The sequence below is a fragment of the Tympanuchus pallidicinctus genome, unplaced genomic scaffold (assembly GCF_026119805.1).
Source record: "Tympanuchus pallidicinctus isolate F22 unplaced genomic scaffold, pur_lepc_1.0 scaffold8, whole genome shotgun sequence".
Lineage (NCBI taxonomy): Eukaryota > Metazoa > Chordata > Aves > Galliformes > Phasianidae > Tympanuchus > Tympanuchus pallidicinctus.
The window spans coordinates 4,324,692-4,346,396 of record NW_026294802.1 but is presented as its reverse complement, the minus strand read 5'-3'; the positions used below and the strand labels follow the sequence as shown (position 1 = coordinate 4,346,396).

At 42.9% G+C, this 21,705-nt stretch overlaps 2 protein-coding genes across 3 annotated transcripts in view; one reads left to right on the top strand and one right to left on the bottom strand.

The window, feature by feature from the left end:
• KDM5A (lysine demethylase 5A) overlaps window positions 1-1,062 on the bottom strand; it is a 51,370-nt gene extending 50,308 nt beyond the window's left edge. The window contains exon 1 of one of the 2 annotated variants that reach the window (XM_052667561.1): window positions 717-1,062. In XM_052667561.1, the coding sequence (XP_052523521.1) occupies window positions 717-881 (165 nt within the window). In that variant the 5' untranslated portion in view covers window positions 882-1,062. The remainder of the gene's footprint in view (window positions 1-716) is intronic. The other variant, XM_052667560.1, reaches the window with a different exon arrangement.
• A 2,757-nt stretch (window positions 1,063-3,819) lies between these two features.
• CCDC77 (coiled-coil domain containing 77) lies at window positions 3,820-16,711 on the top strand. Its single transcript, XM_052667576.1, has 11 exons — window positions 3,820-3,988; window positions 5,407-5,623; window positions 6,343-6,485; window positions 7,039-7,135; window positions 9,701-9,767; window positions 10,529-10,623; window positions 11,433-11,581; window positions 11,924-12,161; window positions 13,088-13,213; window positions 13,298-13,450; window positions 15,482-16,711. The coding sequence occupies exons 1-11, from the start codon at window positions 3,942-3,944 to the stop codon at window positions 15,626-15,628; spliced, it is 1,479 nt and encodes a 492-aa protein (XP_052523536.1). The 5' UTR covers window positions 3,820-3,941; the 3' UTR covers window positions 15,629-16,711.
• Window positions 16,712-21,705: the final 4,994 nt, after the last annotated feature.

Here is a 21,705-nt window from a genome sequence, read left to right as displayed (position 1 = left end):
CTTTTGCTATTTTTCACTCTCCTATTTTATAGGTTTGTTCATACTTAATTACCAAGGAGGCTCTGAGCTCCTACACTGCTTGATGTTCTTGTCTGAATGGTCACAGAGCAAGGCATCATAAAACACTTGATGCCTGGTGCAGAAAGGGGTGTTCAGCTCCGACCTTCTAACCTGCTAACACAAACAACTCCTGCGCACAACCGGACCAGCCATGCTTCCACCAACAGTCTGAAGGCTGTTTACAAACAATGGCCCCTTTACAAGGCATGTCCTTCCTCCTCCCCCTCCTTGCAATGCAAATACCTACTTTCAGCTACAACGCACTGCAGCTTGTTGGTTATTACACCAAGAGGAGCGTCAAGCCCGGGCCCTGACCGTGCCTACAGGCTTCTCACCCGCTCCAAAACCACTTCTAAGCTCAAGGACCGCCTCGCAGGGTCTCTGCGTCATTAGCGTAGCCTGAGGAAGGGGGACAAACAACCCCAGCAACCGGGGCACGGGAACTGAACAGTCCCAGGGGGGTCCCAACCGCAGCGAGTACCGCAAACTCGGCCGGAAACACTCGAGGAGAGAAGGAAGGGGGTCCCGACCCCCGGGGGCCGCCCAGGGACAGAGCCCTTCAGCTCCAACCACCCGCCGCGCCCCAGAGCCGCCGGCTTCCCTGGGCCCCGGCTGCGGCCGCATCCCGCCCTGCCCCCGCGCCAGGCGGGCGGTACCTTGGGGGGCCGGATCTTGCAGATGCCGGTTTTCTCGGCCAAGCCGCGGATGCGGCCGATGAAACCGAGCGGGTCGCTGAACTCCTCCCAGCTGGGCTCAAATACGGGGCACTCGGGCGGGGGCACGAACTCGGCCGCGTAGCGCGACCCGCCGCCCCCCGCCATAGCCGAAGGGGGGAAGGCGCTGCCGACAACGGGGCGCGGGAGGGGGGCGGGGAGCGCACCGAGGCACGGGCACAGAGGGGCGGCCCTCAGGGGCGGCCGGTGGGGCAGGGCAGGCGGCCGAGGCGCATCCTCAGGCGGCCGGAGCAAGGCAGAGGCAGGGCAGGGCCGGGCAGGGCAAGCCGGGGCGGGGCAGGGGGGGCGGCGCGGCCTGCTGGCACGCGGGGCGGCTCCTGCCGGGTGTCGTCGCCCCGTCCCCCGGGGCTACCTCCCCCCGCGCCGAGCCCCTCTGGCTCGCGTTCCAGCTCGTCCGGAAGTTACGCGGTCTCTTTCAGCCCTCCCCCGGAAGCGGGAACAGTTGTTGTCTTCCGACCCGAAAAATAGTCCCTCCGCCGCACTAGTCTCCAGGCGGCCACCAGCACTGTGGGAACGGCCACCTGCCGTTCCCGCCCGCTCGCGGGGACGCTGCTCCGGAGGAACTGAGAAGGAAAGCGCTCGGCCCGACGCTTCTAGAGAAATCGTGCGACGCGGCGCCGGGGGCGGCCGGGGGAGGGGAACTGGGGTCGAGGGGGGAAGGGGACCGCCTCCACTTCCGGCGCGGAGGAATGTGCGACGATACTGAGACCATTCACTTCCGGTGCTGAAGGGCCGTTTCGCCCATTGTCTGAGCCGGACGTCAGGAGGAAGGCTGGGAGCCCCGCCCCCTTGCAGGCCTGGCCCCTTGCGGCCGTTGGGCCCTCTGGGGTGGGGGGAGGGGCGGACCCTTCCCCTCAGGTGGCGCCGTGCTATGCTCCGTTCGGGACCCGTGTGTTAGTTTTTGACATGCTCTTTTTGAGGTTTATTCTCTTTCTTTTTCTTCTGTTTATTCTCGTTGTTTAATACTCAGTCACCGTACCTTTTCAGCCCCAGAGAAAGTAATTTCCTCCTACTCCCTCCAGGCTCACCGTGCCTGCGTCAGACAAATGAATGCGCTTCCATTAGCAGCGTTTCCCTGCTAGATTGAGGAGGCGGTGCTCCCATTTTACAGACAGGAAGGAAATGGCTTGGAAGCAAATGGTCAATTTTGACAAAATTTATATGAACAAACCGATCTTGTGAAACATCAGATGAGCCTGCCAGTGGATACTGTGCTGCGGCAATGTTTCACTACATTTCTGCAGGGGCTCTGGACATGGGTGACAGATATTTTTATGACTAAGAGCATGTGGAGTGCAGATGTTCGCCCACCAGCCACTAGAAATTGTGTTTCTACATAACACTGCCATATTTTTTTTTTCATAGTGTCTCTCTGAAGAGCAGTAGCAGGTTATTTTTGTATGGAGACTGTTCCCAACAACTGAATCGCCAACATACTCCATTTCCAAGATAAGCAGTGACTCAGCCAGGAATACTATGTGGAAAAAAAAACCTGCGTGCTAAAAAGCTCCTAATCTGTGTCAAAATTTCATTGTAGGAACAGCCCATTGTTTTCCTTCCAGGCTGTTCAAAGTTCATTTCTGTGTTTTGGTGAGAGGATTTCAGCAGATACTGATAGGAAAAGTGGGAAGATTTGGGAAAAGTTTGTTTTTTATATCTTCATCTGTGATCTGGAAGAAGAGAGTGCTAATGATATAAAGCTGAGAGGAGTGGCTGACAAAACAGAATACTTCAACAAGACCTGGACAGGCCGGAAAGTTGGGTAGAGAGGAACCTGATAAGGTTCTACAAGTGCAGATGAAGAGTCTTGCACCTGGGGAGTTAATAACTGCATGCACCAGTACAGGTTAGGGGCTGAGCTGCTGACAGAGAAGCTCTGTGGAGGAGGACCTGGGTGTTCTGGTGGACAATGGATTGACCATGAAACAGCAGTGTGCCCTTGTGGCCCAGAAGGACAGTGGAATCAAGGAATGCATTAAAAAGGGCATGGCCATCAGGTTGAGGGAGGTGATCCTCCCTTCTACTCTGCCCTGGTGGGGTCACATCTGAAGTACTGTGTTCAATTCTGGGCTCCCCAGTCCAAAAAAGATATGGAACATCTAGCAAGAGTCCCAAAGAGGGACACAGATTATGAGTGGTCTGGTATATGGTCTATGGTCTGGTATATCCCCTGTACAAGGAAAGGCTGAGAGACGTGGGAGTCTCCAGCCTGGAGAAAACTGAGAGATTATCTCATCACTGTTTATAAAAATATCTGAAGTGTGGGAATCAAATGGATGGAGCCAAACTCTTTTCAGTGGTGTGCAGCAACAGAACAAGGTGCACAAGCTGGAACACAGGAAGTGCCAAAATAATGCAAGGAGGAATTTCTTTTCTGTGAGAGTGACAGAGCACTGGAACAGGCTGCTCAGAGAGGTTCTGGAGTCTCCTTCTCTGGAGACTTACACCTCTCATACAGAGTGTTCAACTGCTTTACATGAGGTGGGGAGCACAGCCTGTGCTAGCCTTCCTCCAGAGAATTATCCACTGCCATCTTGCTGTCTTCTGAATTTATGAAGAACTTCGTAGCTTTGGAAGTTAGTCTAGGTTTATTTTCTAGCACACGTGGTACCTATATTAGGAAGTGCTGAATTGCATCAACGATAAGAAGTGCTGCTGGGTATGGGAAGATACATGGGGGAAGGCAGAGGTTGAAAAGCACCTAGATGATGCAAAATTGTACATTTGGATACTCAGGTGTTATTGAAACAGTGAATCTTGTGACTGATTCCTGACTCCTATGCGTCATTCTGTTTACTATTTTTATAGGAGAACAGCATGCTTTTGCCACTAGTGTTCATGAAGTACGTTCTGGCAGCAGGCTGTCGTTGTTTCACCGGAACCCAAACCACAGCCCCCCAGACAAACAACTCAACTGGAGCTGCGCGCTCCAGCCGCCCCTGCAGGCCCCACCGCTCGCCGCGCACGCGCAGTGCTCCCTTCCAAGACTACAACTCCCAGAGGCGCCAGCGCGGGACGCGTGCTGTCCGTGTCGCGAGTGCCGATTGGTAGAGAAGGCCCGATGCGCGTGGAAGGCTGCTCGTGATTGGCAGAGGCGGCGGGTCTGTCCGCTGTTTGAGTGTGGGAGGGTAACAAGCGGCGGTCTCCATGAGCGCTACAGGCGGCTCGGTGGGACGCTCCGCGCGCTCCAGAAGGTAATGTGGGGGCTGTTGTTTCTGCAAGCGTGTTGTTAAACGTGGGAAAGTTCCTACAGGAAGTATATTTTTGCTAATGGTTATTAGTGTGCTAGAGCGGCGGGAATTAATGACTTGGATTCGTATGAGGCTTTCGTGGATGTTGTGCATCTGAGTTCTGACCTAAGCAGCACTGCAGGTCCCTGTGTTACCTGTGAGCAGAGCTCTGGCTCTGGTTTGGGCTTCTGGAGTGAGTTCTTACTAGGGTGAATAGATCTCTTCTAAAGAGATCTTAACTTTAATTCTGCTACAGATCATGTTATTAAAGAGTATTTGTCAGCTCAACGTAAGTAACTAACTCTTACCAAGGATTGAATGGTGTGTGCAGCTCTGTGTATGCAAAAGTGATACCTATTGCAGTAGGTTGAATGTATGAATGCAGTAAATGCTGCTTAAAGCCAAATATGAGATTACACATATGTATCCTTGATTCAATTTATGTAATAAATTCAAGAAATCATAGCTTTCCATTTCATTGTCAAGGCTGGACAAACTATGGGTGTTACTCACAGTTAACACCAGAAAAAAAAACAAACGTGTGGACTTCTCATCCTACATCCAAAGTTAGGATGGTTTGGGCATCAACTAACCTGAAATTGTCATCTTTACTGAAAAGTCAGTGAAATCAAAAGTGCTTCAGATAATGTTTTTCTCTCCATAGAGACTATGAAAGATTTATCTTGGTCTTTTATCTTGTAGTGGTTGCTACCTGTAATTGCACAACAAAAGACAACTTTGTTCTCCTTGATCTCTCCTCCTTTACTTACCACCTTCTCTTTCTTTTAAATTCACCTAAATGAGCCACAAGACTTCCCTTCCTTGACAATTTGTCTTTCTCCCTTTTCCATAAGCTTCCTCCATCTCCTGTGCCCGAAGTCTGCCAACTGTTCTTTAATGAATGAAGCTTTTGGTTCTCTTAAGTACTGTTTTCTTTTTTCTTCTGATGATTCTTGGAGTGTAGATAAGCTGAAGTATTTAAATTTTAGTAAGTTAAAAGCAAAAATCTCCTATTTTGCTTAAAAAATGCTTTGTAGTCTGAAGTGTACATGCTATTAGAAAAGGTATGATTACTGTTGAGCACCTGGAGAAAGGACCCTGGGAGCACAGGTGGAGGCAATTCACCTGTGTGACCAGAAGTGGCGGAGCCTGGCTGCGCCTCTCCTAGACCTCATTTAACAGCTGACTGTTACTGAGGAAGGATCTCTGGTTAGAGTTCCTTCCCTTGTGGAGTTTTCCTTGTGAGCCTAGATCTTTGGAGACAAGCACGTTTTCCTTTATAACACCATCCCATTCACACTAGTCCTTTTGCTACTATACTTCTGTATTGCCCTTTCACTGCATTGACCTTTCTGATTGTAACAGAAAATATTTATGCCTAGGCTGGCAACCCCCCACAGCTCATCCAGGTACTCTAGTTCTCAGCCTCAGAGTCAGGGGGACTCTACTCCTCTCCCTTCAATCAATGAACGCCTGGCCTTCCTCCGCCCTTCCCGGGAGCTGCTGGAATACTACCGCAAGAAGATTGCCGACTTTGATGAAGAGCATGAGGATTTGGTAAAAAGGCTGGAGAGATACAAAGAAACATACGATGAGCAGGTTAGGAGAAGAGCTTTATTTGATTAAAAAAAATAAATAAATCAGAAACTTGAAAATCTTTTCATCTGAGGAGAAGGGGCTTCTTTTTCTCTCATTCCTATTCAGGCATCTGTCTGTTGTTTTGTTTAACCCTCTGGAAATAGAATGGTCACTTCTGAGGGGACTATGGTGCCTCCCCAAGTACTGGTGATGTCTGAAATGGCCTGAAAGCCCTCAGACATCCCAACTAATTTAATATATAGGAAAAGAGAGGACGGGTTCTAAAATAGTTCCATCTGTCCAAGGGGAATAGCCTTCTGAAGGGATTGCTAGTTTCCTGCACTAGGCAGAAAATCATTAATGAAACTTTGTAACTGAACGCTTTTTTCACTACTAAGTTATATAAAACTTTTAATGCTTATCCTTCTGTAACTTCTTGAAAATAAGTTTATTACATAGTTTTTGCTAAGGTTTTCTGCCTATTGGTGCAGAAATGCAACCATTGGAAATGGGAGACCCTAACATAAGACTTTTCACTGGTGTTGTAAGCTCCCTATTGAAACCTACTTACTAATTTTTCAGTACTACCTTCATCTGGTCAATTGTTGTAAGAGGAAAACACAATTCACTCAAACTGACAGTTCAACACACCACTTACAGACACAGGGTATGGCCTATGTGGTGTGTTGTTTCTAATGTTGCCCAGTGCTCACTGAAAGTACCTCGTTGTCTTTACCTAGCACAAACTGCAATGGGAAGTACGTCAGCGAGAAGAGGAGATTGCAGAATTGCAAAAGGCTTTGAGTGACATGCAAATCTACCTGTTCCAGGAGAGGGAACACGTGCTCCGTCTTTACTCTGAGAACGACCGACTGAAAATCAGGTGCACTGTCTGCATATTGGGCTGGGGCACTGGCAGTAGAAACTGCATGGATCCCATGGATCCTTCTAGTTCTCATCCAGATCTGGAGTATTCAGAGAAGCAGCAAAGCGGCACTTCCCACAGTGGGAGTTTTCTGTTAAAGCTTTAAGAATTGAAGCAAAAAAAAGAAAAAAAAAATATCTGTGTTGGTATGCTTTGGCATCTCTTTGGAGCATGACAGAAATCTGACACAATCCTCAATCTAGTTTACTTTAAGAAAAACAGTGGGTAATACAATCCACTGAAGTATCTGCAAGGTTTTTATATACAGTTCATAACTGCGGAATGCAAATTCTTTACTACCATGAGTTATCAGGCTTGTATTTGAAAAGAAGAGCACTCCTCAGTGCTGACAGAATTGGTGGTTTTTTTTATTGTGCAACATCAGAGGTGTCTCAGGGAGCTTGTTAAAGTATTCTCAAGAACTTGACAGTTTGGAAATCTTGGAGATTTTGATGAGTAAGGTGGAAATATAGCATGTCACAATGTATTGATCCATTTCTTTACATTACAGGGAATTGGAGGATAGGAAAAAAATTCAACATCTCCTGGCTTTAGTGGGAACAGACGTAGGAGAAGTTACATATTTTCACAAGGAGCCACCACATAAGGCAAGTTCAATTTTTCTGTGGAGCTATTTTGCGTTGTTACAAGAAGATGTGTACCCCAAAGGCTGACCACAGACCAAATGTATCCCCCGAGTCAAAAGATGCTAAATAAGCCCAAAAGAGGGAGGAATTTGTAGCTTTATAGCAGCATCAGGCTTTAGTATAGCTACTGACAGATAAGTAGGAACAAACACACCAGAGCTAGGTCCTGTTAGCATTCAGCCCCTTCTACCTTCAAATTATACCTCAAGATTAACCCCCTAAATGTCAGCTAGGAGTCTGAATCCATCTGGCAAGTGGTTATTGAGAAGCTGGAGAGAAGAGCACAAAGGCAGAAGGAAGTGCAGAAAGTCGGTACGTGTGATGCTCCAAGATATTTGATCTTCAGAACAGCACAGGTAGCATTTGGGACCTCCATGAAGGGTGCAGAAGTGTTAAGGTTGCTCTTGTGGTTTCCTGGGCAGGGGATTACGGAAGAACCTCCCTCTCTAGGCAATGTTGTATTGCATGTTACAGAAATAATGTCAAACTAATTATGTGGCAATGCATATGAAAAGCAGCATAGCGGAACATACTCGCACTTTCTTGCCATACATGGCATGATTCAGATATACAGAGGATGATGGAATGTTAGGATTTCTCTTTGTGTAAGGTGAGGGGAAAAAGGCTGGATCCCTGCATTCTTTGTGATTGCTCTGCATTGTTAAAGCAGTGGAAAAATCTTGCAGTGGCTTTAAAATTCCAAAATATGGATATTTCTAAAATTAGGCCTATTATATACATAGGTTGCTCTGAAAGTAATGCCTCCTGTTTATTTCCATGGAAACTACAGCAGATACAAAGAGTACAATAACACTCTTTGATGGAGCAGATTCTCAGCTACAAAACACTATTTTCAGCACAGTCACCACCATTAGCTTTGTATTTTCACCAGTGATGAACAAAAGCCTGCATGTTGAACTTGGAAAAATCTGCACCAGTGAAGATGACCCACTGTTTCACAGCTGCTACGACAGCATTGTTGCTAGGAAGGTGTTGCCCACACAGTCCATCCTTCATCTGCCTGAGAGATGAAAGTCAGAAGGTGCCATATTCCAACTGTACAGTTGGTGCAGCAGGACAGTCCAGCCAAGATTGGCCATGTGATTCAGGATCTTCAAACTGGTTTGGAACCTGGCATTATTGTGTTTTAAGAGAAAGGTTGTCTTCTCTGGCCTGACTCTGGAATTTCAAGCCTTCAGCTTAGTGTTGTCTTGTAGGCATCAGAGTTGATGGTTAAGGAAATCCAGAAAGATCATCCTGTCCCAGAAGACACTGCAATCACTTTACCTGTTGAACTTTTTCTTTGACAGGGAATTCATGTTGCCACTCTATGGATTGTCATTTTGACTCTAGCTCATAGTGGTGACTGTATGTCTTGTCACCAATAATGATGTCTTGTCACCTTCAGCCTCATATTGTTTCAATAGGTCCAGACAAACTTGTGTGTCATGTTCTTTCTGTTCCCACGTGAGCGTTCATGGGACCCTCCTGGCACAAACTTAGTGATTTTCTGATCTTGCCAGCATCGTCTCCAGTGCTTTGAAGCCAATATTCAGTTCCAGCACAGTTCTCTGGTTATCCAGTTAGTGTGGATGAGCTGATTGAAACACTTAATTCCATGGTGTGGCAGCCACATGTAGCTGTCTAGGACATGACTTGTCTTTCATGGTGCTGTCACCAGTATTGTAACACCACCTACTGCCTCATTATGCTCACATCGACTGTTTGATCTCCCTTAACATTCAACAGACACTGATGAATGTCACTGTGTGCCATTTTCTCCACGTGGAGAAATTGAATGACACACCTTTGCTTCACACGTACTTCTGTGTCAGACACCATTTTCCCTCTGCTGCCATCTGTACAGCAACAAAATGTAACAGAATGTTGGGGGAAGGTTCAACCTCGACTGCTGTATCGCCAACATCTGCTTCTGATGTTGTGAACCAGCATATTAAAATAGAGGGCATTACTGTGGGAGCAGCCCTCATAATATCTGTGTTGAGGTAAACACTGGGGTTATAACCTGTCCCCTTTTGCCCTCCTATTTTTAAGTGGCCTTCTGTTCAACAGATGGTTTGCATTAATAGCTGTATGGGCTTTTATCCCAGGCTTGTTTAATAGCTTGAGTGAATGTGCTGATAAACGATTCTTCGTGTTTCTTTGGGCTGCTAAGAGGAGTATGAGCGAAGAAAATAACATAATTGTCATTATCACCTTCTTTATTCTCGTCTGCCTCCAAAATGTTCTTTTTCCTTCTGAAGATGCTGATTTTCATCCTAGTGAGCCAGCAAAAGCAGGATTACTTTCCAGTTGATTTGGAAAAAATAGAGGCTGAAATGGCAAAATTCTGCTGTTACAAAGGCAACTTCTTTTTACCACAGGCATTACACTTGTGAATGTCTTCCTTTTCTTGTGGTAGAGGTGAGGTATTGCTGTTGTCTTAGATATCTCAGTTCTCTCTTTAAGATTTATTCTTAGTCATGGCAAGTCAAGATGTTGAGCTATCTAATCTTGTTTCTATAGGTCACTGTTCTACAGAGGCCAGCTAGCTCCAGAGACACACATGAAGGAAATGACAATTCTAGAACAGGTACCATACCAAGATGACCTAACAGCAGCTCAGCAATTGATACTTGTTTCTCTGTGGTTTGTCCAATGTACAGAAATAATGATTTACTGTGAATACTTTGTTGTGCTCCCATTAAATTTCCTAAATGTATCCATATGTGCATTCTTATGCATATTCTACTCTAAGCTTCACTTCAGAATCCTTTAAGATAAACTGAGCTGGCTCTCATGCTCGTGATCTGTTCAACTAAGGAAGAAGCTGGAATGACTGTGGAATGTCTGTTCAGGAACTGTGCAGGTAGCGACTGATAGCCCCCCATGTCCATTCCATGATGTGGTGCTCTGCTTGCACTTAATGTAGGTGGTAGTTTGGAACTGTGTCTACTTGCAGATTTTTCTATTTGGAAAGGACTGCCATTTTCAAATAGACTGAAATGAGCTAACAAGCTCAAAACTTGTTCAAGATTTGACAAACGTGCAGCTGTTTTTTATGCTTATTCATCATTTATTTAAGAGAATATGTTTGCTTTCTGTATATGTCAAGAAAATCAGTATGTTGCCTAAATATTTAAGTTTAATAGTATGGGACAAAGAAATACAATCACTACAAGCTCTGGAATGGTTTTCTATCCAGTTATCTCTCCTGTAAGTCCTTGAAACTGTAGCAGTTGCAAGCTTTTTCCTGTTCTTGGAAGCCATCTAGTACATACAGTATCTTGTGTTTGGAAAGGTGCTGCAGGTACATTGGAGGCAACTTTTCTACTTCTTGATTTCTGCAAATAGGCACCAAGAGGAGCACTTCAAAACAAGCAGGAAAAGGAGACACACATGAAAGTCCAGAGAGATATCAGAGGGACAACCAAACACTTCTACTTCAGGTAGAACTATTTGCTAAGTGAAGGACTTATTTTCTGCCTATTCAGGAAATTGATGGATAAATATGCTGTCTGCCTACATAAGATATACACACACCAATTTTATTAGTGCCCTCTTCTTACTACTGATTCCCCCTTTCTATCAGTTTGCCTGTTCCTTTGTGATGAATAGCTTAGATTTAAGAACTTGGGTCTGACCCTGGCACCATTACATAAGCAGATGTTCCAGTAGAGCCTACTTGTATGTAGTGCCTTTAAATACAGAATTTGTAATTGAAGTTTTTTTTCAAATAGTACGTAAAATTTTTTTCAATTACTTGTTCCAGTTTGTCTCCCTGACCACGTGCACTATTTGCATCTCTATTCTTCACTCATTTTGTTTACATTTAATATTTCATTGAGTGACTTCTTTTTTTTCAAGATGTGTGGACTGGTTGCCTTTCTAGAATTTGGGTTAATGATTACCATTTCATTGGAAGCTGATAGCGTAGAGGCAGAAGTCTGTTTGCATATTCCAAAGGATTTGTCACATCCTGTGTGCAGTTTAAATCTTTCTGGTGTCTTTTATCTATTGCTGCTGTTTATCATTTCCCCGTCTTGCTTATTTGTATGATTTTTTTTTCTTAAAATGTTTTAGTTATTCAAAATAGCTAGCATTGAAACAAAAACTAAAAATGAAAAATTAAAACTCTAAAGGTTATTATCAGGTAGAGTCTCTGATTTGAATTCTGGAATTTTAAAGACACTTGCAAAGTCAGGAGCTCCACCTGTTGTGAAATCTTCCTCAGTAATATCTTTGCCTGGTTATTTAGGTGGAGGCCCTGCAAGCTCAGATAGAAGAACAGACACGATTATCCAAGGAACAGCTTCAGGCATTACTAGAGGATAGGCGGATTCACATGGAAGAAGCCCAGGTCCAGCATCAGAGAGACCAGGAGAAGATTAAAACTTTAACAGATAAGTGAGTGTGAGAGAATGGCCATGATGTAATATAGGCATGAGATGAGAAGAGGGGAAACAACAAAACTGTTGGCTTTCAGTATGTTGCTTGCTGAAGCAAGCAGAAAAGCATTTTGTGCAGCTATTGGCCTTGTCAGTATGTGGAAGTAGTTGGAGTAGTCAACATACCAGAAAAACTGTTTTGTATAGTATATCTTTCATGAGATGAGAAGAGCTAAGTATGCTGGGAAAAATGCTTGTATTTTTGTTGTCTGCTTTCTTCTGACTTGCAACAAAGACTGGGGCAATTAGGGTAGGAACTAGGGAGGAAATGAACTAAATCCTCTTGGATCTCTTTTTATAGACTCAACAAGACTCAAAATCTCTTGTATGAGAGTACTCGTGACTTTCTGCAGCTGAAGTCTGATGTTCGAGACAGTGAGAAAGCGTGGATGGTAGAGAAGGAAAATCTGTTGAGGAGGATTGACAAAGACTCAGATCAGCTTACCAGCAGGGAGGCAGGAGAGAAGAAGCAGAGAGATACCAAGAAGGTGCTTCAAGCAGATCGTGAAGCTGGGAAGCCCCACAGTAGAGAAGTAAAGGTAATTGTATTTTTTGGCCCAGGGAGGCTCTCCAGCAGTCTTTCCAAAATTGCAAGACTGGTTCTTGCCAAGTTCGGCAGTAAGTAGTTGTTTCAAAGCTGTACTGGCTTGCTTTAAGTTGCATTGTTGCTGACACTAATGTGTTTAAAAATACTGAATCTGGAGTACTGTGTCCAGTTCTGGGCTCCCCAGTACAAAAAAGACAGGGACCTCTTGGAAAGAGTCCAGCGGAGGGCCACAAAGATGGTGAAGGGCCTGGAGCATCTCTCCTATGAGGAAAGGCTGAGTGAACTGGGTCTGTTCAGCCTTGAGAAAAGGAGACTGAGAGGAGACCTGATCCAGGTCTACAAATATCTAAGATGGGGGCAGAATGGAGTGGCTGGACTCTTTTCAGTGGTGAGTGGAGACAGAAGTGAACAGTGTTGTCAGAAATGAGTAGTCCTTTCAATTGGTGTACCTTAGCTCTTTTATAGTAGTCTGGATTTTCCTTCCACTTCTAATACACTTCCAGTGCACAGTTGAGAGATCTGTGGGCAAAGTGGGCAAAGAGGCAGTAAGAATGTAGAAAATAAACAGACAGTAAGGAATTGTTTTCATCTATGCTGAATGCAGATTCTTCTGAAATGCAGTACTGAGCAAGTAGCTGTGAAAAGGAGAATTGCAGACTATGATAGAATATTATGTTTAAGGGAAAGAGGAGAGAGTTCTTTGAACTGTCGTGCAAAACTGATCACCTCATTAAAAGGTGTTGGTAATGGAAGTGGCATTATAATACTGTGGAAGGAGTCCTAACCTTGTTACTTCCATAGCTTTGCTTTCAGTTATTTGCTTGTCAGTCTATCTACATGAAGCACTTGTTTTTCTAGAGCAGGGGAAACATTGTGAGCGCTGGCTTTGGAGTTGATTCTGTTCCTTCTGTGTCTTAGACGCTGCAAGAAGAACTAACGCAGGAGCAGCGGCTATCAAACATGTACAGAGAACAGTGTATCACCCTGGAGAGTGAGCTGGCTAGGATTTGTGAAGAGAGAGATGTTGGCAGAGAACTCTTTAAGGTAATTAGTCTGTAGCCATCGACTAGCAGCGCCATGATCTTACCGTCTCTGGTGTGTTACTCCATCAAGTTTTCATCTCGATAGGAACGCTCAGAAAAGATGGGGAAGCGTTTGAAGCTGGTGACTCAGCGATACGAGGCCTTGGAAAGACGTCGTAATATGGAAGTGGAAGGCTTTAAGAATGACATTAAACAGCTCCGGCAGAAACTGAAAGATGTAGAGAAGCAGCTTTTTAAGGTAATAGCTCGTTGCTAATTGCTATGGGCTTAACCAATCAAGGTGTAGTCTCAGGATTTGAATTAAGATTTCCCTAGAGTTAAAATAAATTCATTTTCTGAGTGGTTGTTCAAATATTAATATTTGATAAAGCTTGTCCTGTTCTGTATATTATTAAGCAAAAAAGATTTGTCATCATTAATCAGTTGAGCATCAGGTTTGTCCAGGAACAGTCCTGTTTATGTATTAGCTATGAAGGTTCTCATAGAATCATTGAATGGCCTGGGTTGAAAAGGACCACAATGATCACCTAGTTTCAACCCCCTGCTGTGTGCAGGGTCACCAACCACCAGACCAGGCTGCCCAGAGCCACATCCAGCCTGGCCTTGAATGCCTCTAGGGATGGGGCATCCACAGCCTCCTTGGGCAACCTGTTCCAGTGTGTCACCACCCTCTGTGTGGAAAAACTGCCTCCTAATATCTAACCTAAACCTCTTCTGTGTCAGTTTAAATCTCCCCTTGTCCAATCACCATTCACCCTCATAAACTGTCATTCCCCCTCCTATGTAAACATTCCCTTCAAGCACTGGAAGGCCGTAATGAAGTCTCCCTGGAGCCTTCTCCTTCCACAATCTTGTAATGCCTTATTATGCCTTATTACACCTTTGGCTCATTCAGCAGACTCAAAATTGGAAGGCAGTAAAGTGGACTGATGCAGAAGAATGTTCTGCAAAGAATATGCTGTTTTGTTGGTTTTTTTTTTTTTTCTGGATGCAGTAGGGTTTGGTTTTGTTCCAAATAGAATATTGATGGAATATTGATGTAAGTATTGTGAATATTGTTTATTTTGTAAATATATCATGTGCAATAGTGCAGAAATCACAGCAGAAGCAATGACTGGAAGTTGAGGTTGTGTAACTTTGAAATAAGATGCATTTTCTAGATGTGCAGACAAACATCTGTACAGCTTAGAAAGGAAGCCACAGACTTGATGTTGTCTGGAGTTTGAGTTACGATATCTAAGATATGATTCAGAGAATTGAGGCTTGGATTTATTTTTTTTTTTAACTGTGGGTTTGCTTTTTTTCTTTTTAAGAGCTAAACTTCCCACATATGTGCGTGTGGGAGACAGGAATTGCCTATGATATCTTTACTACAGACCTGTGTATTTTGTTACTGTGGGTATGCTTAGTTGTGTTCATAATCTCTTCACACTTCCAACCACAAGAGGGCAGCGGAATAAAATACTTGTTAGAAATCTTCCCTGATCTTTAAATCCTTCTTATCACTTGAGGTCAAAGTGGCTATAGATGACTGAATGACCTAACTTGTGTATTAAAATCTTTGACAAAGAACTACGTGGTGGCAATGAGACACCCTAAAATGTCAAGAGGAAAGAGAGCTTTACGATCAGTTTTCAAGTCTGTGCTGTTGCGATGTTGAATGTGACTGGGCTGGCATGCTATTCAGTTCCAGGGTGACAGGAAATGTCAACCCTTTCTAGTTTGCCATCAGGAACTATGATTATCCAACAGCCTCAGTTCAGCTCAATGTCAGCTATATGCCATGGCCTGAGCTTAGGAGTTGTTCTTGAGCTGCCCTTGAGTTGTATGCAGTTCAGAAGGCAGCAAGCTGGCCACAGCAGTTAGATCATTTCTAGTTCTAATAGCATAAGGTGACAAAATGTCTTCGTAAGAGGGGAAAAACACACTGCTGTGTAAACATCAGTAAGTAAATGTTTTAACTCGCCTCATTTTATTCTCCAAATAATGCAGGCAGTAAAAAGTAACCCAATGGGTTACAGTAAACTTGATAATATTCTGTTGAGATTTCTTCCTTATCACTACTGTAGCATCCTAATGAATGAAAGGCTTTGCTACTTTGGCTCTGAAATAACTTTCTGTTGGTGACATGCATTAGCCTACTGACATTAGCTGAAGCATCTTGTTTGCTAGCTACAAAAGGTCTCCTTTGGAATTATCTTTCTTATATACTCATAGTATACTCTCAATTGCACTCTGTGCAATTAATTTGTTTTTCTTTTCTTCTTAGGTGACTCTGAATGTTGGACCAGACCAGGATCTTGCAATTCTACATGAGGTTCGTCAAGGAAACAGACTAACTCGTAAAATTCAAGAAGAATTAAAATACTTAAAAGCAAAAATCTATGGCTTAGAGAATGAACTACGAGTCTGCTGAAACTGAAGTTTTAGTTGGCATCAAAGTTTTCGGAATGGGACATTGCCTGTTTACTGGCATCCAGTAATAGAAGGCTTGAAGAAATCTGCAGTTAGGAACATCATAACATCCATCAGTGATATACAAGCCATTCCTAACATGCCAAACTAGATTGCTGTGTCTGTTGATAGGCACCTGATGAGTCTGCTATAGAAAGTATCAGAAGTCTGATACATCAGGAACATTTTTATGCCTTTTATTACTTTCATATTTGTGGTGTAGGGAGTGGTGTATACTGATCTTAAACTTCATTTGGAACATTTCAGAAAGCAGGAATATAAATTAATGGCCATTAAAAGATCTAGTTCAAGATCTGAATTGCTTGGCTCACCTTTTCCTATGTGAGAAAGAGCTTTTAAAGTGTGTTCAGTGATGACTGTTTTAGTACCTAGGCAATTCAGGATGTAACTGGAAATTTTCTTTGAAAAAGACCTTGCACAGATCTTCTGTACTAATTTTGTATTAAGATGTATTATATCCAACTCTGCCTTTTACAATACAACTACTTTTAAATAGCTTCCCTTTGATTATTTCTAACCCAGCTGGGACAAACCTGACTGATTTTAATATGGCGAAAAAAGATAACATTTTATGGAACTTATCTGCAAGAATGAGCAATGTCTACTCTTGTTTTGAATAGCTGGGGGAAGTGAGATACCACACTATCAAGAATCATCTTCCCATCTCCTTTTTTTCTAGCCTCTTGACTCCTGCAGGAAGCTCATTTAGAAAATAAAACAGGGCACATACTATCTTCCTTAGTCACTAGCTTTAAACTATACTATGGTTATGTACCAACAAGTCGCGATCACTTTTCACTCACGCTGTTGTTTCACAGCTGTAACTGAAATTGGGGTTGAAGAGCAGCTGCCTAGTTGCTGCGTGATGTATATAGCTATATAATGATTATCTCCATAGCAGGCGTAAGGTTATTGCAGTTGTAGAAAACAGATGAAATAATGAGGGATGCTACAGTGGGCTTCAGCCCAGTTTCTAATCACAAGGTATTTGTGCTTTCACTGCAGTGTCAGCAAATCTTGTCCACCTGGTAGACTGAGAGTATGCCTGTGCTAGAAAAGCAATTTCAGGGCTTAAGTTTCCTACTGTACCTTTTTCTACCTTAAATATGGCAGAAGCAGCGTATCATCTTTCTAAAGAATACACCTAAAGCATACCAGCTGTTTCTTCTCATTTAAGAAGTACTCCATGTGATAGCCCACATCTTCTTTTGGATGTGGTAGTGGCAATGGAGATCCCCATTCAGTATTTGGGAGAGGTAGATACACAACGGAAGTTCTTGTGCTGTCAAAATTTGAAGAAATATATACATTTTTTTAATACAGGACCAGCTAAAACAATACACTGGGGAAATTGCTTTGAAAAGTCAAGGCCTGCTTCAGTTTTGTACCCTATCTTGGAAATTTTGCTGTCCCTTATGGTCCTACACTTTGGCTTTCATTGGGCACATGTATTCTTGAAGTCATGTTTAGTCATATTGAAGTCAGACAGACTTCACTGTGGGTAGATGTGTATCTGGTTGCTTAGCCACTACTAAAATAGGCTCTTTTAAAGTGTATTATCACTGACTAGTTTAGCTAAAAAATGGTGATCCTGTTCAGAAGCTGATTCGTGGACAGCTTAGATGCCAATGCCACGTGGATAGCTGGGAGAAGTTAATAAACTTTTGCTGTCCATAATTTAGTCTCATCTCTTAGCTGCTGAATACTATCTCAGGTAAGTCTAGCTAATTAAAGGAAGCTTGTATGGGAGATAATATTCTACCAGTCTGAAAACAGAATACTATATATGTATATATATATATAGTATATAATATATATATAATAGTATATAATATATATATGTATATATTTTACAGGTCCTGAAAGGCAACTTCTGAAAAAATGCTATATAATAAAGTATTAGCCACTTAGCAAGATCCATCTGCTTAAATTAAATTGATAGGAAGCCAGCAAAAAGGCCTCTTGAACCAGTATAGAGAAGTTTTCTGCTTTTTTTCAGCTTTTCCAAACTATAAGTTGCTGATTAAGTTAAATTTTCCTCACTTGAAAGCCATGCAGTGTATCTGGATAAAGACTGTAGGCTTGAATGTTCACATTTTTAGCGTTAGGAAGAAGTATTGGGGAAAGAAGGATGTAAATGTTTAAGTTCCTGTCTTCCTTACTAATATTTCTTATTACTTGAAAGACTGAACAGAATAAACTGGCAACATTTGTAATATTTGCTGGTGCTTCTGGATCAATGTACATCTTGGACTTTATTCTTTGTTTGTCATTAGGTTATGAACCTTTCCTATTTGACTTGGGTAAGGGAAGAAATTACGATAGTGCTGACCTGTGAATTTGTTTTATTTGTAGGTTGAATGTTTGTCCAAGGGCAGGCAGTGCAGAGTATTGCATGTGCTTTTTCTGTGTGACATCACGTGATTATGTGAAATGTTGCTTTCATGTTGCCAAAACAAATGGGGACCTTCAGGCCAAGAACTGCTTTAGAAAGTCAAGTACTTTCTACCACCTGCAACTGCCTTTTAAGACGTTTTTGGCATTTCCCAGAGGTTTCCTGAAAAGGTTCTGAGCCCTGGGTTAGTCCATTTTCCATCATTTGCTCCAAAGATGAGCTTTTTGGCCAGTCGATGTGAATGTGTGATCTGTATCATTTCAATACAACTAAGTGCCGTGTTATGTAGGTGCAAACAATTTGTAACCTACCTCTCAAATGGCTGACTCTTGGAATATGGAGACAGTCCAAGGATTAAGGATTGGAACTGGGCAAACAAGCTTATTGGGGACTGGGGTGCAAAAGTGTTGCACACAGGGGAAATGTGAGCGGAAGGTGAAAACAAGTTGTGTAGCATTACTTAGGAGTGTGTGCATTTTAGAAAGGGTGTTGAAGTATTGGGCAAGGCACAGAACTAAAGATGATTTAGCAGAGATGAGGAGGTTGTGTAAGAGCTCATACTGTATTTCATTAGGGCTGATTAATATACATGTACAGTGATGAAAAACTACCAGAGGCCTCTTTATCTTAGCAGAGAGGCTGAGCAAGAACAAGCAGCTTGACCCTGGAGATTCAATGTAAAAAGAAAAAAGAGCACATTTGATCAGAAAGATGGTTCTTTTTCTTTCATTATGACAAACTACTTCTGGAGATAATGAATTCTCTGTGTCTGAAACAAAACAAAACAAAAAAAAGATTGTGCCTCTGGAAAAGATGACTTGTTTTAATAAGTTACCAGGCTTGACGTGTTGGACTGTAATGAAATATAATGATGTGAAATAACAGGAAATGATTTAATGGTCCCTTGTGCCTTTAGAGATAGGATTTTTTTTTATTTTTTATTTTTTTTTTTTTTTGTGGGCAATATTCGTAGGGCTTTTTTCAGCACTTGTTCTACTGCTTTTATTATAGGAAAGTATACTGTGTCAGCTTGCCCTACACAGCAAGGTTACAAAAGGAGGAGAAAAGAACAACCCATCTAACCTCATGTTTTTCCTATACCATAATTTGAGTGTAATTAATCATTGCTTTTAGAATGGACCTAAATATGCTCACATGCAACTTAAGTTGCTTGCATTTTTGTTCAGAGACACGTTTTGTCAGTATGGGTGGACTCTCTGGGCACCTAATCTGGAATTGTAATGCCTCTGTACATAGGCCAGGAAGTATTTCTTTGGTAAATAATAAGACACTTATTTTTGACACTAGCTGGGAGCAACATCCCGTGCATTTTGTTAGAGCAGTTCTATCATGAACTGATGAAAACTATGTTGGTCAGACTTTTAATTACAGCTCACAAATACATCTAGTTTTGCGACACTGGAACATATTCATGCCTGCTTAGTCAAAATCTGACTAAAGATGTCACTTCTGTCCCCATTCAAAGCAGCACAACAGCTTATTTGCATATAAGGGACATTTTAAGATTTTTCTTTTTACTATTTTTTGGTAACGCTTTGCTTTCATATTCTGAGGTTGTAATAAATGCTCACTTTGCTCCCTTAAAAAGCTGTTCTTACACTTGCAAGTCTAGCTGTAGAAGCACACTGTTAGCATGTGTGCCAAAACACACTCAGATGCTTCGTAGAAGGGATGAGAGCTGAAAGTGCAGTAACTCCTGATGGCTGCATTCATAAGATTTGGTGTAAGAAACAAAAACTGTTTCAATCTTTAGGTAGCATCAAATCTTTAAGGGTTTGGTTTTTTTTTTTTGTTTTTTTTTTTTGAGACATGCCATAGGTGTAACTGGAATTTACTGGGGGAAAATGCTTCTGGCATGAGAATAGTGGGGATGGAGTTCTGATGCTGGCCACGTAGTACCAAATTAACTATTTGCAGAAAGGATGTCTCTGAGCAGGAGTTAGTGTGGCTGTGCTTCAAGTAAGCTCCAAACGCAGCTGTATTAATGAGGCCCTCAGTAGGGCTGAGCATTCACTTAGGCTAAATTGTGTGTTTTATGAATTACGATGCTGTTGGGTCGTGGACAAATTACACGTGTAAATAGGGATTACCTGCTTTGATTCAGAAAACCCACAGAGGCTTTCTATGTACCAGCCAGTTTCAATGTCAAAGCAAGGAAATCTTAACTGCTCCGTTAGGAAGGGCTTAATTGCTGAAATGGGTTCAATTTGAATAAAAAGCTCTGGATTTACCCTGGTGTAGCACATCCAGGATGTGCTGAATTCTCCTATATTGATTCAGGGATCAAATTGACTCTCTTTCAGTGTAAACATTTATCTCAGCAATGAGTCACTCTTTCCCTTTAGTGCTAGCTTGGCTGGGGAAAGGTCTGATCAGCATCATCCCAGGGGAAGCTGTTTGGCTTTATGCTCAGTGGTGTCCATAATAAAATAACTGTGGCGTATCTTCAGAGCTCCTCTGAAACATAAGGGTGATGGGCACGATCGCTTAAATTATAAAGCAAGTCCTGGTGCTTTTAAGAAAGGAAAGGAGAAAGGTCAGGAAAAATTATAGTCAGATTTGAAGAGAGGTGGATGTCCAAAATGACCATAGACTTAGATGTGTCTCTCGTTATGATAAATCCTAAAAAGTCTTTTGAAAGATCTCACCCTGGACTAGGTAATTTTTTTTTCTTTTTTCTGGAAGTGTAAACGTGCTGTGAATATTAAGAGAGTTCTGAGGCTCAGAAGGCAGTTGAGGCCCATTCATAGGGCAGGATGGATATCAAAGATATGTTCCTCGAGGCACTGGGCTGCATTTAAGGTCACACCAAAATGTGTCCTCTTCGCAGCTGAGGAGGAAGGCCGGGTCATTTCTATGCCATTTTGTCTGCACAACTAGAATTTGAGATGTATTAAAAGTTACGCTGTGAAAAGACAGAAGCATGGGTGAGGTTTCCTACCCAGACAGCAGAGCTGTAGGAAGACAGTGGTGTGACTGCTACTGCTGTCAGTCACACCTGGGCTGTCACTGCAACTTTACTGGTCAAAAAGGTGCTTTTGCCAAGAGTTTAACTGAGGAACCAGTGGATTCTGTTACTGTGCTGCAAAGCATCAGTGTGGATTTTACCAGCATAGCCTATCAGCAACGTGTTTATGGAGTCCAGTACCAAAAAGCCAAGAGGGGAAATAATGGGCAACAGCATCTTCAGAACTGCCTTTTCTGCTAGAAGCACTTCAGCCATTTCAGGTACAAATGTTGAGATGAAGTCAGGAATTGTGCTTGAGAGCGTGGCTGTGGGCAGCAGGGAGGCCCTGCAGTTACCAGGGCTGGTGATGGTAAAGGATGCTTGGGTGTACTGGGTGTGGGGCTGGTAATTGGTGTTAAAGTGAAAGTTACATGGGAAGAAAAAAGGAAAGGAGCAAGAGGCAGATAATTGAACCTTTGGGGAGACTGCAGAGAAAGGATGTTGGCACAGAGCTAAAAGTAACTTACAGAACAGAGAAACAGTTGTTAGATGACCAAAGGCACAAGTGTAATAGAACAAGGGAGGGATGTGCAGAGATGCAGCCGGAGAGGAACAGGAGATGCATGTCCTTAAGTGTTGTATTACTGGGGGAAAC

Coding starts and splice junctions, on each gene's coding strand:
- CCDC77 (XM_052667576.1), top strand. CDS start 3,942: ATGAGCGCTACAGGCGGCTCGGTGGGACGCTCCGCGCGCTCCAGAAG. Junction 3,989..5,406: donor CGCTCCGCGCGCTCCAGAAG/GTAATGTGGGGG, acceptor ATTTATGCCTAG/GCTGGCAACCCCCCACAGCT. Junction 7,136..9,700: donor ACAAGGAGCCACCACATAAG/GCAAGTTCAATT, acceptor TTGTTTCTATAG/GTCACTGTTCTACAGAGGCC.